The sequence below is a fragment of the Rhinolophus sinicus genome, linkage group LG13 (genome assembly GCF_036562045.2).
Source record: "Rhinolophus sinicus isolate RSC01 linkage group LG13, ASM3656204v1, whole genome shotgun sequence".
NCBI classification, from domain to species: domain Eukaryota; kingdom Metazoa; phylum Chordata; class Mammalia; order Chiroptera; family Rhinolophidae; genus Rhinolophus; species Rhinolophus sinicus.
Genome location: NC_133762.1, coordinates 41,633,558 through 41,649,961, shown reverse-complemented (window position 1 = coordinate 41,649,961; position 16,404 = coordinate 41,633,558). Strand labels below are relative to the sequence as shown.

Genomic DNA, 16,404 nt, shown 5'->3' with positions numbered 1-16,404 from the left:
CTCGGCGGTGTTTCCTCTTCGCAGGTCCTAATTCCCCCCGACTCTTCGTCGTCCTCCAGTGGAAAACGTCCTTGAAAAACGCTGATAGAGTCTTTTGAGCCTCGGCGGCACCCGTCACTCGCGCAGCAGCCGGAAATAGCGGGCAGTTGGCCGGAAGTGGGGCTGTGAGGCCCGAGTGTAGCTGGCGTAGTCGCTGTAGTGCGACAGTCTGCGGGATCTTGGGTCTGGTGTTCCGGCGCCCGCGCTGGCGAGACTCAGGTGAGTGGAGGCGGCTGGGGAGGAGGTCGCGCCGGCCGCTCCCTGCCCACCTGAGCTGTGGCCCGCGCCTCGTGCCCTCCTGGCCGGCCGAGGGCCGGCGCGTGCGGAGGCCTATTCTGCGCTTCCCGGCGGGGTTAGCGGGCGCCTCTTGCAGACCAGGCTCGAGGGAGAACCTCGGCGACCCCCACCACTCCGGAATTCTGTAACCTTGGGCAAATGGTGTATCTGAACCTTGATTTTTTTTTTCCCCCTCTGCGAGACGGGGATAGTAACAGTACTTGCCTCACAAGGCTGTTGTGAGATCTTCTGCCACACCTCGTGTCACACTTTGATGTGCATGCGAATCATTTGGGGATCTGGAGGTTCTGATTCTGCAGGTCTGTGGTGAGGCCTGAGAGCGCGTTTCGAACCAGCTTCCAGGTGAGGCTGATGCTGCTATTCCGCAGGGCACACTTGGAGCAGGAAGGCCCTACGTTGTTTTGCTTAGTACCCGGGATGGGGTAAGTTTTCAGTAAATAATCAATACGTATGTACCTTTCCCCCATTTTTAACAGTTTCTGGTTGCACAAGCCTCGCTAAGGGTAGTACGGATGCCCCCCTGCCTTTTTTATCCCTAGGAGTAAGAAAAATAATTGCCTTTTCTCTGTCCTGACTCAGAAAGCTATGGACCCTCTTTATCCCAGTTAGGTTAATGGACCTCCTGAGGTGCTTCACTGCTCACTCACTGTAGACCCTTGGACAGTGCTTCTTCCTGTGGAGCTGGTAGCCAAGTGCTTTAGCACCAGCATGGCTGATGTTCTAATGCTTCCGTTATTTATCGCTGCTGTATTCTGAATTCATGTTTTCTGCACTTTGGACACACTTTGAGTAGTTAGAACAGCTGCCTTTCCAGAACTAGATTCTGCAACTCCCTGCTCTGAATGGCTTTGGGCAAGCTCTGGGATGAATTCTCGACTGCCTGGTAGACCAAAATAAAACCTGAAGACTCAGTGCTGTATAATACAACTGAGAAAGTGAGGCCTTCCTTTGGCAATTATGCAGGTCTAATTTATTTGTCAATATTGCTTTCTTCCCCATTCATTAGTTTATTTTTTTCTGGTCCTCAGTAAGGCCTTGCCATTCATCATGCAAATAAGTCAACTTTGATATCAAAGAATTTTGAAGATCCCCCTTCACTTGTCTGAAATACTGTAATATGTGGCCTTGCAAGTCTAGGAAAACAGATAAAACCAAGTGTTTATGGAGTTAACAGGAGTTAACAGTGAGATACTTGGACCATTTATTTGATAATTTTTTCACATGGCTGAGAGTGCAGATACTTCTGTTTACCTACTTGGATTTTGTCAATCCTTTAATCTCATTTAGATGGGCTGAGAGGACAGGAGTTTCTGCTCTTTGTTGTTAAACTCAGAGATTGTTTAAAGATACACTCTTATCAGACCCTTTAAGAGCAGTGGCTCTAACAGAAATATCTGTGGGGCTTTGTCAGCTATGTCTGTTGGCCCTTGTTACCATTGTAATAGAGCAATAGGAGAGTCTTAGAAGGGGAGGGGAGGGTTACATAAGCTAAAAAATTTCACTGATGATTGTGATGTGCTGTTTTCTCTCCCATAAGCATGGAAACTAGAGTGAAATGGAGGAGATGGGCTGTTAGACTTGATTTGGGTTTGGCTTAGCCCTGTGGGCAATACTTACCTTGACCTAAACACCTTTGCATTAGTGCTTTACCTTTATAATAGTGGTAGTCTCCCCTATTGTAGGCTGTGCTCCTGTTTGGAAATAAGCACAGAAGAGTCTAGCCCAGTTAGCATCTGCATTAACAGCTAAGGGTCCATACTGTCAGTCTCTAAGCCTTCACCATTGGCTTTAAAGCTTTGTGTCATCATTTCTGCCCATTCTGTGGGTATCCATAAAGTTCTATAGACAGCAGGAAGTGCTTGCACTACAAATAGCTTTTCAACATTTTCCTTGAATGTTTAGGTTGCTTTATCCACTGATTATCTTGAAGAAGACCTTAATTCCCTGTTAACATACGCATTTTGTAAATTTAATTTTTATCAAAGTTGTATATGGTTTACACAAATAGATTGGGAGCTTATAACACCAAATATTAATTTACTCTCTTTTCTCCCTTCATTTTTGTACCCTAGAGGCACTTTCATCTATTTTTCTGCTTCTTTTGGCGGAAAATTTATCAGTGTAGTTCTAAATAACATATTCATGTTGCTACTTCCTGATTTCTAAGCGATATCTATGTTAATGTCTATAAAATCTTTTGACCTTTTTATTGTGGACTTTGAGGTTCTAGGTTTCTTGTATTATTACGCAATCTTCCCCTACCCATCTTCACCTCCCTTCATCCTCCCAATATAGTTTGCTCATAATTTTTGGTTCATATTAATAAGATTATATAAATATTATTCACAGCTGAGCAGGGAGTATAATATAACATTTTTTTGTCTTGTACAACATTTTTATTTTCATGGAGTTAATTTTTGTTACTACCCTGGTTTTTTTTTAATCTACCTATTACTTGTTTGTCCCCAGATTATCCACTAGAAGTGTAAATCTCCTCTCCCAGGTAATACCCATCTCCTCCAGCATGAACTGGTTGTTCTTTATGTCTGCTCTCAGCTCTAGTCCTGGGATCTTCCTTCATCATTATCCTGGGGTTTCCCTTTGCTTCTCTCCTATGTTGAATCCTAAATTTTGGATCACGCATCTCTCCTGCCAATTTTCAGGTCTTCAGTTGTGGTAGATCTCTCTACCTTGTTACTGGAGCATCTTGTAAACCCATTCCTTCATATAGATTTCTCTTTGAGGTATTCTGTTTGTTTTTTGTAAGTAGTATAAACTAACCATAGTGATAGCTAGGACCCTAGACGATTAGCGGTGGGCAGGGCTTTTGAGCTCATCTGGTTCTAATTCTTTAGCTCCCTGGTATCTGGATAACCCTATACATTGTTCAGTGTCTTCTCCAGCCCGTCTGGAACCTGACTCCCCTTCTCGTCTCTCCAATACACCAGCGATGTTCGTTTTGGACTCAGACAATACTTGATGTCAAACCCCACTGTGTACCTTGGCTGTGTAACCTTTGGCAGGTTTCTTAATCTTGTGAAATCTTCTTTTCCTCATCAACAGCATGGAGATAATAAAACCTACCTTACAAAAAGGGTGTGAGGATGAGAACTACTGCAGATAAAAGGCTTGGCACAGAGGAGGCTCTAAGACAATTGTGGCTCTTGGTATCTCCACCTTGGGACTTAGCGTGTATTTTTACAAATCAGAAAGAGCAATATTAATTCAAAACACGGGATCTACATCAGCCAAACATTGATATTCCAGGAAATGATTCTTTTTTTTCCCCATAAATGTTATTGGGGGATATTGGGGGACAGTGTGTTTCTCCAGGGCCCATCAGCTCCAAGTCGTTGTCCTTCAATCTAGTGGTGGAGGGCGCATCTCAGCTCAAAGTCCAGTCGATGTTTGCAATCTTAGTTGCCACTCTAACCAACTGAGCCATCCGGCCGCCCCTCTGGAAGCTCAACGCCAGCTCGTTGTCTTCAGTCTAGTTGTGGAGGGCGCAGCTCACTGGCCCGTGTGGGAATCGAACTGGCAACCCTGTTGTTCAGAGCTCATGCTCTAACCTACTGAGCCATCCGGCTGCCCCAGAAATGATTCTTTTGTTCATTTTAGGACCATGCATAGTAATTTTATTAAGTACTGATAGGAAGTCTTGATTGACGTAATTTACATTATTTAATGTGCTTTCTAAAATATATAATTCATAAAGGTATTTGTTAAATTAATCCATATACTCTTCTGTGCTAACAGTTCTAACCCAGTAAAAAGGGGAAAAAGGTTAATTTATCAAAGATATAACAAAGTCTCCCCCACAAAGAAGCAATATAGTTTTCTTTTATGTAAGTGTGTTTTAGGTGATGTCACTTATTTGTGTTCTGTTTGTTTCACTGATGTTTGTACGTACTTCTCCATGTATTGAAGCATCTCATTCTGGATGGACATTGGGGTTTTGTTTCTGTTTTATTTTTTCAGTTCTTTGCTTTAGATAGCACAGCTGTTTTGTAAAAAACAAAGTTTTGTCTTTTTAAAAAGTTATTTCTTGAGATAGTTCCCAAGATGAGATGAAAGACACAGATTTGAATAGTTTATGTCTTTAGTTGCTCATGGTGTTGGACAAAATTTACATTCCAAGTTCCAAAGCGGGTCTTCCTAAAAGCCCTGTTCTGTTACTGGCGTTCCGTTATTTGCTTTCTCTTTTCTTTCCGCTGTGCCTGTGCTGCAGTGCTAATTGAGCTTTCTAGTGACTGTTTGAGGCATAAATCTTAAATTAGCATGTAAATATTAAAGAAAAAATAAAATTATTTCAGTATTGTTTTCTAAATTTTAAAAAGTTTGCTATCTACAATCATAGGAATAAACTAATGGTCTGTAGCAAACTTTGTGTAAAGGGTGAGATAGTGTTTTATGCTTTGCAGGCCATGCATTTTGTACCACCATAACTCAGCTTTGCTCTTGTAGCGAGAAAGCAGCCATAAACAATATGTAATGAATAGCCTGGCTATGTTCAGATAATACTTTAAAATCAGGTGGAGGGCTAGCATTGGGCCGTAATTTGCTGATAACCTGGTCTGTAACATCTGGACCCATAGATTGGAGCTTGGTGGGCAAAATGGTCCACTGGCCACAGTAAATAACCAAGTGTATAATGATTTCATGTGAAAGAATTCTGCTCTGGTTCACAAAGAAACTGGAGCATACATTCCTGCCATCCAGAGAAGCCTTTGTAGGTGGATTACCCAAACAGGCACTGACTGGCCTGCCCTGTGGGCCCCTGGTTCTTATGCCATAGGCTCTGGAAGGAAGAGGCTAACAGACAAGTTAGGTATTTCAGAAAGTCATTTTGGTACCCTCAAGACCGTCAAGGGATTTTTGGCAGCACCAGCCCTGTCTGGTCCATATCTTGGCAGTTCAGGGTTCCCTGGGTTCTGCTTGTCAGGCTGTGGCATTTCTCGAGTGGAGGGAAAGACAATAGGCATTTAGAGAGCAAGAGTATAGCAGAGTCCATTTAATAATCTCTCCTGGTTTCTACCATGGGAGAAACATGGGACTTGTGCTGCTCACAGGCACGATAGTCAGCACGTGACTCACTGGAAGCATCCTCTGCCTCCAGAGGAAAGCTGTGCTGCTCCCTCGCACGTCAGCAGGGCGGTCGTGTGCATTGGTGTTCCGGGAACCCTGAGTCCAGCCTTGAGTTCCTTTTTGCTTCCCACCCATGAATTGACAGTGAGGAGGGCTTTGGCCTTCTGCCCTCCCCAGCCAAAATGAACGAGTTTTTGCACATACTTCCTAGTTTCATGGCTACTCTGTGATAGTGATTCAAACTGTTATCAGCCTCCTGAAGAGGACAATAGGCGTCTTATAAAAGGCATAGGAACAGCGTTAGAACAGCAGAATTCTGTAATCAAAAGTTTTGTACTTTGGGAACAGGGAAGGTTATTGTGGCTATAATTAATTAAACTTCATACCAAATTTCACGTTTTACTTTTGGTAGCTTTTTCCAACTTTCTTATTCTCCAAGTGGGCCCTTTACATGTTGACATCAAAGAGATGGAATAGGTTGTCACTTTTGTTCCCAGCTTCCTTTTTGGAAATCGGCCTTCTTCCTTCCTCTTGGAAGTTAACAGAGCAATTGTCTCGTCTCTAACCATCACTACTTTCCTTCTACCATAAAAGAAGTCTGTCCAGAGGACAGAGGAAGTCCAGAAGGAAGTCTGGACTGAGCAGCAGTCTCGAGAACTGGCCGGTAGTACCCTGGTTTTGATGTTTCCTTGTGTCTTTATGCAAAGCACAGAGTTTATCCTTGATATATGCTATCTGGGCATTCACTAACATTGAACTTAAGTGGACAGCAAAGTTTTAATCCAGTTCTTATAATGTGTACATTTTGGTTTTGTGATGGGTGGAATCCACTTATTCTTCGTCTACCCTTTTTTCAGTATCTGGCACCAATTCTGGCCCAGTCATTTGTGATCCATGGCTCTTGTGATATGCTGAAGATTTCCAGGCAGTTTCTGTGGAACGCCTCCCCATCCAGCTCGAATCAAGCACCATATAAACAAGAAATTGCCTGGTCAGACCTGTGAGGACTGGGTTCTGACCGCCAAAACGGTCAGTACTGTCGCCAGAATGGCAGCCACTCTGAAGCTATTCAAACCTTTAGGACATCGAGCATTTTGCGGTCCTTTTGCCTATAGTGCAACCCAAAGTGTGGCATATTGGAATGTGGGAAACCGCACACGGCACAGGGGACAGGACCCTCCAGAGCACAGTAGCCTCCACCATCCTGCCAAAAAAGTTGAGAAAACTTGTAACACCTCCTCTCCTCGTAGGACCCTGACAACCAGCAGTGCCCTGCCGGGTGTGGAACTCAGCAGGGCTTCTGCCTCGAAGGCCAGCGCGCTGAAGCCAGGCTCACCCAGGGCCATGAAAATTGATGAAGAGGATGTAGAGGTTTTTGATTCCTTTGAAGACCCCCGAGTTTTCCTACAGCTCAGACCAGAGTACCAGCTTCACAGCTATAACAGAGCTGAGCCTTGTCAGCCACTGTCTGTTTCAGAAGGTGAACTCATTTTGCACAAAGTCACAGTTTATCAAGATAATCTCCAACCTCAAACCATTGCCGATTATTTGTGTAAGCTGAGCTCTGTGCCTGCAGAGCAGCGTCCTGTTTTGCTGTCCAATGCCCGCTTTGCTTTGCTCTGCCAGCTGAGTGTGAAAAACATACAGCTCTTTGATGCCCCAGAGCTGATCAATATTTTGAAAGCCTTTGTCAGTTTAGGAATTCCTCATTCCCACTCGATGCTAGATGTGTATGAAACCAGAGTTTGCCATAAGGTGTGGGAGATGAGTCTGGATCAACTTCTCTTGGTGGCTGATCTCTGGCGCTACTTGGGCCGCAGAGTACCTCGGTTTTTTGAAATATTTTTCAGTTATCTGAATCTGCACTGGAAAGATCTATCCTTGTCCCAGCTGATTCACTTGATTTATATTATAGGCGAAAGTCGTCAGGTACCCCAGGAACTAATGCAAAAACTGGAATCGTTGATCATCAAGTATATAGATTTTATCAATTTAGAGGAGGCTGGTACCATCTGTTTGGGGTTCTTTAAATCAAGTAGTAGTCTCTCTGAATTTGTCATGCGCAAAATCGGAGACTTGGCCTGTGCTGACATGCAACGCCTGAGTAGTTACGCCTTAGTGAATATCCTCAAAATGTTCCGTTTCACTCACGTGGATCACATGAACTTCATGAAGCAATTTGGGCAGATTGCTCCTCAGCGGATTCCTTCCCTGGGCGTCCAGGGCGTCATGCACCTGACTCTTGCCTGCTCGGCCTTACGCATTCTGGATGAAGGGGTAATGAACGCTGTGGCTGCTTCTTTGCCTCCTAGGGTAGCATACTGCCGAAGTAAAGACGTGGCCAAGATTCTGTGGTCATTTGGAACTCTGAACTATAAGCCACCCAATACGGAAGAGTTTTATTCTAGTCTGATAAATGAGGTTCACAGAAAGATGCCTGAGTTCAACCGATACCCAGAACACCTGCTCACTTGCCTGCTGGGCCTGGCGTTTTCCGAGTACTTTCCAGTGGAGCTCATCGATTTTGCTTTGAGTCCAGGGTTCATCAGGATAGCTCAGGAGAGAAGTAAGTTTGAACTCACTAAGGAGCTGTATACACTTGATGGTACAGTTGGCATTGAGTGTCCAGATTACAGAGGCAATCGTCTTAGTTCTCACCTTCAGCAAGAGGGGTCAGAGCTACTGTGGAATTTAGCTAGGAAGGATATGAGCTCAAAGCCTGAGTTTCTAGAAGCTCTCCTTTTACTTGAGACCATGTTGGGTGGGCCCCAGTACATCAAACACCATATGATTTTGCCTCATACCCGATCTTCTGACCTCGAGGTCCAGCTTGATGTTAACATGAAGCCATTACCATTTAACAGAGAAGCCGTACCCACTGAAGATGTAGCCAAATTAAGGCTTAAGCATGTGGGAGTCAGCCTTACAGATGCTTTGATAAATCAGCTACTAAAAGGGAAAACAGGAGGGCATTTCCAGGGGGAAACTGAGTCGGAGACTGGGCAGCAGCCCATGGAATCAGAGAAGAAGGCAGCAATGCCCTTGGAGTGCTCCCTTCACACTGTGGCAGACAGATTGGGGGCCACGGAGATGGCTGGCCTGTGCCCCCCAGCCTGCATGCAGGCCCCACAAGTGAAGCTGGCTATTCAGTTAACAAATAAGAACCAGTATTGCTACGGTTCCAGGAATCTGCTTGGATTGCACAATATGAAGAGGCGGCAACTGAACCGGCTTGGCTACCGTGTGGTAGAGTTATCCCACTGGGAATGGCTCCCACTACTGAAACGCACTCGCTTAGAAAAGCTGGCGTTCCTCCATGAGAAGGTGTTCACCTCTGATCTCTGACGGGCCTTCAGGGCATTTTTACTCAGAAATGCTGTCGATGTGTACTGTACCAGGTGTGAAGCAGTTACAAAATCCAGAATGTAGGTTTGTAATAAAGCATCTGTTGAGAAGACTCAGTTGTACTCTTGTCTTTTGCAGATTGAAGCTAGTACATGTTATTGTGAATTAATTGTAACCTCTCCAGTTGTGCAAGTTGCTGCTCATTTGTGCAGTTACACAAACATCTAAATATGCCCGATTTTCAGGTAATTCCTATTGCATTTTTCTTTGTTCACCATCCTTGTCTCATGGTTATTTTGAATTTTTAGGATAAAAGTGTTGTCAGACATTGTCTCAAACCAGTTTAAAAAAACTGGTTTAGCTATACTTTGTCATAAAATAAGAGTCTTTTACAACTTCTGTTACATTTTGGGATTCTCCCTGCCCCATTCATGTTTTCTTCACACCCTCTAAAATTAAAGTCCTTATTCTTGTTTAGATTCGTTTGGTTGTCCTTAGTTGCTGATTCTGCCTGCTTTAAAAGGCCATTTCAGAATCAGTGAGCTTAATATCTTCCTCGTAGCCCCCTCGTCTCCATTTCTATTTCATTTGCATAAATGACCCCAGCCTACCCCACCTCACGCCCAGGATAGTTTCTCTGTAAAACTGGATCTAGAATAGAATTATATGAGTGCCTGTTGGTCCAGTGGTTCTCAAATATGATGACCGGGAGAAATGTGTTTCATGGCAAGTAGCTCAGATGAGTAGGAACTTATTACGGCCCATAATAGGAGGTCTAATGGGCTGAGGTTTGGTTATTTTCGAGCCATAGGCGTAAGGAAATTGTATATGTGTCAGTAACTTAATACAGGTAGTGTTTGTAAACACTTGGAATCTATGAGAATGTCTTTTAAAAGGATCCCTCCCACCATTAACAAGGTCTCAAAGATGACTTCTTCAGAGAGGACTCGCCCACGCGTGCTGACTAAAACAGTGCCCGTTGGTCTTTCATCATGCTGTCACCTTCTCCAGCTTCATTTTCCTCACTGCGCTCAGCAGTGTCAGAAATGATTCTTTATTTGTTTGCTTACTGGTCTCCCTGTTGGTGGAAGGTAGCCTTTGAGTTAACTTTGTCTAGTTCATTTATCTCCAGTGCTGAGAGAGAATGGGTCGGAGCACACAGACGGTTTAGTGAGTGAGACGGGGCTTTGCTGGAGAGTTGGGGGTGGAAGGAAGGCGGAGGGTGGGACCAGAGAGGCAGAGAGTGTCTGGGTCACAGAGGCCCGTGACCTTGCTGAATGGCCGAAGTCTGCAGGGGCTGGGTACCTCTAAAGGTATCTCAGTCAGGGACTAACTGGGCAGATTCATGTTTTAGAAATGTCAGGTAAGAAGCAGGATAGGGCTAGATTGGGGGTGGGGGGTGCATGAGATGAGGGCCAGAACTATGGGAATGGGATTTGAATTCTAGAGATGTTTGGAAGGGAAAAAAGACAAGACTTGGTAACTGATTAGGTTGGGGAATGAAGATTTTGGTTCCTGGATTGATACGAAGTCAGAAACAAAAATTGGGGTCAAAGCAGAAAGGAATTTGGGTAGAGGATTAATGATGAGTCTGCCTGGTCATGCTGAGACGGCCCACCAGGCAGAAAGCTTCAGGCTGGCGTCCCAGCTGGGGATGGCAGGTAGCAGTCAGAACCACACGTGAATTAAACTGCCTTGGCCGGCTGGGAAGGAGCTTATTGCAGATAGCAAGGGGAGAAGATGACCAAGAACGGAATTCCAGCATTTATGAGAGGGTAAAGCAAAGGAGATCCAGTGATACAGACAAAGAAAACATAATCAAACTTAAGGAGCAAATGGTGGCATAGAAGTGTGTCAGGTTTCTGAGAGATCACCCTCCCTAGGACACTCCAAAAAGCCCTTATGTTCACAGTTACGGTTTATTACAGTGAAAGGATACAGATAAAATCAAAGGAAAAAGGAATTCGTTTGGAGACCAGGCACAGCCGTTAGTTGTCCTCTTCCAGTGGAGTCATGAGACAGCTCTTAATTTATTCCAGCAGGGATGTTTGACAACATGTACAGACACTGCCAATCAGGGAAGCTCACCTGAGTCTTGGTGTGCAGGGTTTTTTATTGGGGGTCAGCCATGTAGGTACGGAGTGCCCACGTGGCCGAACCTTAGTTACTCAGGCCCCAGACCCTGGGTCCAGCTGATTACAGCATGGCTTCTGGCTCCCACCATAAATCACACTGTTGGTGTAAACTATTTGGCGTGGCCCGAGGCCCCAGGTGTATATATACATATAGACAATTTTTCAGGTCCGATGTTCTGAGCGCTTAGAGATTATCACCCAGTCGGTGGTGAAGGGCCCGTTTCTTTGGAATGTGTGGGATTTGCGTACCCCAGGCCTGCTGAGTTAACCTTTACTGCGTAGAAACCAAAAGGAAAGGAGGGCATTTTAAAAAGGGTCTGTATGTCAGTTGCTAGGGAGTGAGCAGTTAAGGCAAGAACTGCAAATTCAGTAAATTTGGCAACATATGTCACTGATGACGTTAACAATAGCGGTTTGAATTGAACTGTCAGGGCAAAAGCCAGGTTGCACACCCACTGAATGAGTGAGAGTTAAGGAATGGGGTGCAAGTGTCGAGGTAATTCCTTGAGAACTTTTGAAGAGAAGGGGAAACTTGAGCACAATTTAGAGTAGGACTAGGATTGCCAGATAAAATACACACTGCCCAGTTATATTTGAATTTCAGATAAGCAGTGAATAATGTTTTGTAAATTACATGCAAATTAGCCATTTTAAACCAAGTGTACAGTTCAGTAGTATTTAGTACATTGATACTGTTGTACAGCTAACTATCTAGTTCCGGAACTTTTCTTCACCCCGAAAGGAAGCTCCATGCCCATTAAGTAGTCACTCCACGTTTCCCTGTCTCCGCAGACCCTGGCAACTACTGATCTGCTTTCTGTCTCTGTGGATTTGCCTGTTCTGGATATTTTTTAAAAGTGGAATTATACATTAGGTAGCCTTTTTGGTCTGGCTTCTTTTACTTAGCATAGTGTTTTCAGGGTTCCTCCGTGTTACCGCATGGACCCGTACTTCATTTCTTTATATGGCTGAATAATACTCAGTTGTGTGGATATACCATATCTTGTTTATCCATTCAGTAGTTGATGGACCTTGGGTTGTTTTGGCTCTTGTGAATAGTGCTGCTGTGACCATTCATATACGCATTTTTGTTTGAACACCTGTTTTTTTCAGTACATTTGGGTATATACCTAGGAGTGAAATTGCGGGGTCATGTTTTAACTCTGTATTTAACTTATTGAGGACTTCCAAACTTTCCATGGTAGCTATACCATTTAAATTCCTAATAGCAATGTACTAGGGTTCCATTTTTTGCCAAAATTCGTTATTTTCTGTGTGTTATTTTGATAGCCATCCTAGTGGGTGTGAAGTGGTTTTGATTTGCATTTCCCTAATGACTAATGGTGTTCAGCGTCTTTCAGTCTTAACAGTATTAAATCTCCAATGCATGAACACAGGATGTCTTTCCATTTATTCAGGTCCTTAATTGCTTTCATCAACATTTTGTAGTTTGCAGTGTACAAGTCTCAAACCACCTCAGTTAAGTTTATTCTGAAGTATTCTTTTTGATGCTATTATAAATGGAATTGTCTTAATTTCCTTTATGAATTGCTCTTTGCTAATGCATAGAAATACAACTGATTTACCCAGCACTTTTGCGTAATTCTTGTATTAGCTCTAATTGTGTGTGTGTGTGTGTGTGTGTGTGTGTGTGTGTGTGTGGAGATTCTTTAGGGTTTTTTGTATATAGGATTGTGTCATTTGTGGATAGAGATTTTTACTTCTTTCTTTCCGTTTTGGGTACCCTTTTATTTTTTCTTCTGGCCTAATTGCTCTGGCTAGAACTTCTGGTATGAAGTTGAATAGAAGTCGTGACGGCAGCAGGCGTCCTCATCTTGTTCCTGATCTTACAGGGAATGCTGTCAGACTTTCACCATTGAGTGTCCTAGCTGTGGGGTTTTCATAAATGCCCTTTATTGTGTTGAGGACGTTCCTTTCAATCCCTAGTTTTCTGACTGTGCAATAAATAATTTTTTAGTGTATATCTCAAATAGTACATGGGACATTCTTATACTAAATGAAAAAAATCTATTGTTTGTCCAATTTTCAGATATAAGTGGGCATTTAAAACTTTTGTTTGCTAAATTGGCAACCCTAAAAAAGACAGCACCAAAGCAGGGTTTTTGGAGGAGGCTGCTGAGGCCAGAAGAGACTTGAATGTTGTTTACGTGTTGAGGAAAGGGTCCAATAGTCAGAGAAAAGTTGCGGATTCAGGAGAGAGGCAAGCACAGATGAAATCAGGCCTGAGGAGAGGGATGGCGTTAGGGTCAGGTTCCCTCACCTGAGTTCCCACAGAATTTTGCTGACACTGCTGTTAAAAGGCCCTGAACGATTGATGTCAGAACTCGGTCCATGTCCTTGTTTTGAGACTGTGGCTCTTCATCTCTGCCTTGTTTTGAACCCATGAGTTTTTGAAAAGTGTCTACTTGGACATAGCAGAGAGCCTTGCACGTATTAAGCCCTTGAAGGGTGAACTGTGTCCTGGTTCCCTGTGCACTCTTACTGGTGGGTGACTGGGGGTAGCCTGGGACAGCTGTCTCTCCTTTTAACCAGCTTGAAGCAAAATGCACACAAGGCCATTTTTTTTCATGATGGGCAAGTAACTCACTTTAGAAATTATAAGAAGTATTGTACTTCTTTAAAAGCTGAAGTGCCCAATTTATAAAATTGCTCAGTGCATTGGTATTCCACCCACTCTTTGAGGTTAAATGCTTTTCTCTTATTTGACAGGTAATCTTTTCTTCTTCTTTTTTTCCCCTCTGTAACCTGTTTGAGCCTAGTCTTTAAAATTACTGCCAGAATTACTTTCCATTACATTTTTGTGAGATTCGAAAGTCAGATTTTGTAACAGCCACGGCAGCTTCTTCGAGAGCCAAAAGAAGATGGATGCTGAGGTGTTCAGAAAGTGTCATGGTCACCTTGTCCCCTTTTAAGTTACCCCTCTGTGCTGCCCACCCCCAGATTCTGAGTCCTCAGTAACAAAAAGATTTGCTTGGCTGCTTCAAGCTCCAAAGAAGCACAGGCAGAAACCTCCCAGATAGGATCACCAACTTGTCCCACTTTGCCTGGGACTCTCCTGGTTTTAGCACTGAGAGTTCCACATTCTGGAAAATACTTCAGTCCTGGGTAGACCACGTGGTTGGTCCCCTCACCTTTGGATCTCTTCTCAGCCCTTCCCTTGTACTTTCCCTTACTCGGCCTGAGTACAGGGAGGCAGAAGAAAAAGGTCTGTCTCCATCTGGACATCCAGTCCTGCAGGGCTGTCAGCTGCAGGAAGTCCTGTGGGTCTGTATCTAGAGCCTTGCTCCTGTCTGATACCATCCTGCGACCTCAGCAACCCATCCAGTTGTTTAACTACTTATATCAACTTTAAATATATGAAAAGAAAAAAAGAACTTTTCCCACTACTCTAATACATTGCATATTTTAAATTTCTGCACGTCCACTATTACCTCCCAAGCTCTTCATGTATATATATTCCTGGATACAGATTTTTAACAAATGTGTGATCATAATACTTCTTTTTTGTGTTCTTTTTCTTTATATATACTTATTTATTCATTATTGGGGAATATTGGGGAACAGTGTGTTTCTCCAGGACCCATCAGCTCCAAGTCAAGTCGTTGTTTTCAATCTAGTTGTGGAGGGCGCAGTTCATTGGCCCATGTGGGAATGAAACCGGCGACCTTAGTGTTATGAGCACTGCACTCTAAACAACGGAGCCAACTGAGCCAACCAGTTTATAAACTACAAAAGTATATATAAAGAGCCACCCCTCTTTATATATACTTTTGTAGTTTTCTGCATAGTCATATTATTTGACAGGTACACCAAGAATAAATGTGTCACTTAAGTTTGTTTCTTTATAGTGTGGGTAGTGGAATTAATTGGATTCTTCAGTTGAGGGGCTTAGAACTTCAGGACGTCTGTGCTAATAGAGTATTTGGACTTATAAAAGACTTGTTAAAGGAAAGTATAGGCATCCTTGTGGTGGAACTGTTCTATCTTGACTATGGTAGTGATTACACAAATCTACGCATAGAATAAAATTTCAGAGAACTGAATACACAGGCACACACAAAGAAGTGTATCTGAAATACAAAATCTGAATAAGGTCTATAGACTGTATCGTTCTTACTTTCCTGGTTATGATGTTATACTATAGCTATGCAAGATGTTACCACTGAGGGAAACTTATTAAGGGTACGTGGGATCTCTCTGTATTATTTTTTATGACTACACCTGAATCTACAATGATCTTAAAATAAAAAGTTAATTAAAATGTTTAAAAGTGAAAGATTTCTTATAAGGTAGCTTTGCAATCCTTGTGATATACTCAGTAATATATTATACGTAGTTCATTTCCCTCCCGTTCTCTTAAAGAATACTCCTCCCTCAAAAAAAATTAAAGGAAGAAAACGTCTAGGGAAAAACTGGGACTGCTAGTTTATTTCTAAGTAGTTTGTACTTTGATACTCATTCTTGATGTCTTCAGGAAGCCATTCGCAAATATATCCCTTCATGTAGTATAAAAAAAAGATGGTAGGAACACATCAGCTAGAGGAAAAAGAAACCCCTTGGGTGAATTGCCTAAGTGGTTTAGAATTGCTGTTGTTGTCTAGGAGGTTGATGGCAGACTTTTCGTTAGTGTCATTTCTTTTCCTAGTTATAATAAGCCTCCTATGACTTCCCTTTGACCAGTAGCTTTCAAACTTTTTTTTTTTTTTTTTGCTACAACCCTTAGTAAGGAATACCTTTTACATCAAAACCCAGGATAATTAGATAGATAGACAGACGGATGGACGGATGGACAGATCTATATATCCGAAACAAAATTTTCACAAAACACTGCTCACCCTCGTGTGTGCTGCACTCTGACATTTTCTTTCTATTCTTCATAATTTTTAAAAATGCTGATTATGGCTCAGTAATTTGAGTTCTTGATCCTTGATCTATGCTTTGGATAAACACGCCCTCAGCCCACTAGGTAAAGCAGTCTGAATCCCGTGGCGTAACATTCAAGGCCCTCCCCATCTGGCTCCGGCTGCCATTCCAGCCCTGCTTCCTCCACCCCCCTCTAGCTAAGTGCCATATTCAGCGTTTCCTGAACCTGCCTCACACTGTCCCATCTCGATGCCTTGACTCTCACTGGTCCCCCTCCCTTTTGTTCCTGTTCTTACCTCTTGGCTCCTATAATCAAGCATTATTGTCCATTGTGCCTTTAGTATGTAGTATCTGTCACTCTTCAGAACCGCCCATGAGCTCAGGCATGTGTCCTAGTTGTCCCCAGTTCAAATGTCGTTCTTGACTTCTGGGTAGACTTCTGGCCAGTGCTTTTCAAATTTTTTCATCAAGAGTCATGATAACTACCTTTTATATTGGATCTACTTTATACATTTGTTGTATGTATTTATATGAAACATAAATAAGTTTCATGACAATGCCCATGCTATGTACACTTTGATATTTTGTATTGTCTTTTAGTTATTTCTTTTCTTCAACC

General features: G+C 43.0%; 2 protein-coding genes across 6 annotated transcripts in view; both read left to right on the top strand.

The window, feature by feature from the left end:
- Nucleotides 1-128: 128 nt before the first annotated feature.
- UBOX5 (U-box domain containing 5) overlaps nucleotides 129-16,404 on the top strand; it is a 30,768-nt gene continuing 14,492 nt past the window's right edge. For 3 of the 5 annotated variants that reach the window (XM_019733744.2, XM_019733741.2, XM_019733738.2), the window contains exon 1: nucleotides 129-258. The gene's annotated coding sequence lies outside the window, so the exon portion shown is untranslated. Of the gene's footprint in view, nucleotides 259-313; nucleotides 759-8,901; nucleotides 9,012-16,404 lie in introns of those variants that run through there. The other 2 variants (XM_019733739.2, XM_019733737.2) reach the window with 2 other exon arrangements.
- Nucleotides 6,469-8,878, top strand: FASTKD5 (FAST kinase domains 5). The gene has a single exon (XM_019733732.2). The coding sequence runs from the start codon at nucleotides 6,469-6,471 to the stop codon at nucleotides 8,764-8,766; it is 2,298 nt and encodes a 765-aa protein (XP_019589291.2). The 3' UTR covers nucleotides 8,767-8,878.

What these genes read in the sequence shown, in the direction of transcription:
- FASTKD5 (XM_019733732.2), top strand. Translation starts at nt 6,469, where the DNA reads ATGGCAGCCACTCTGAAGCTATTCAAACCTTTAGGACATCGAGCATTT.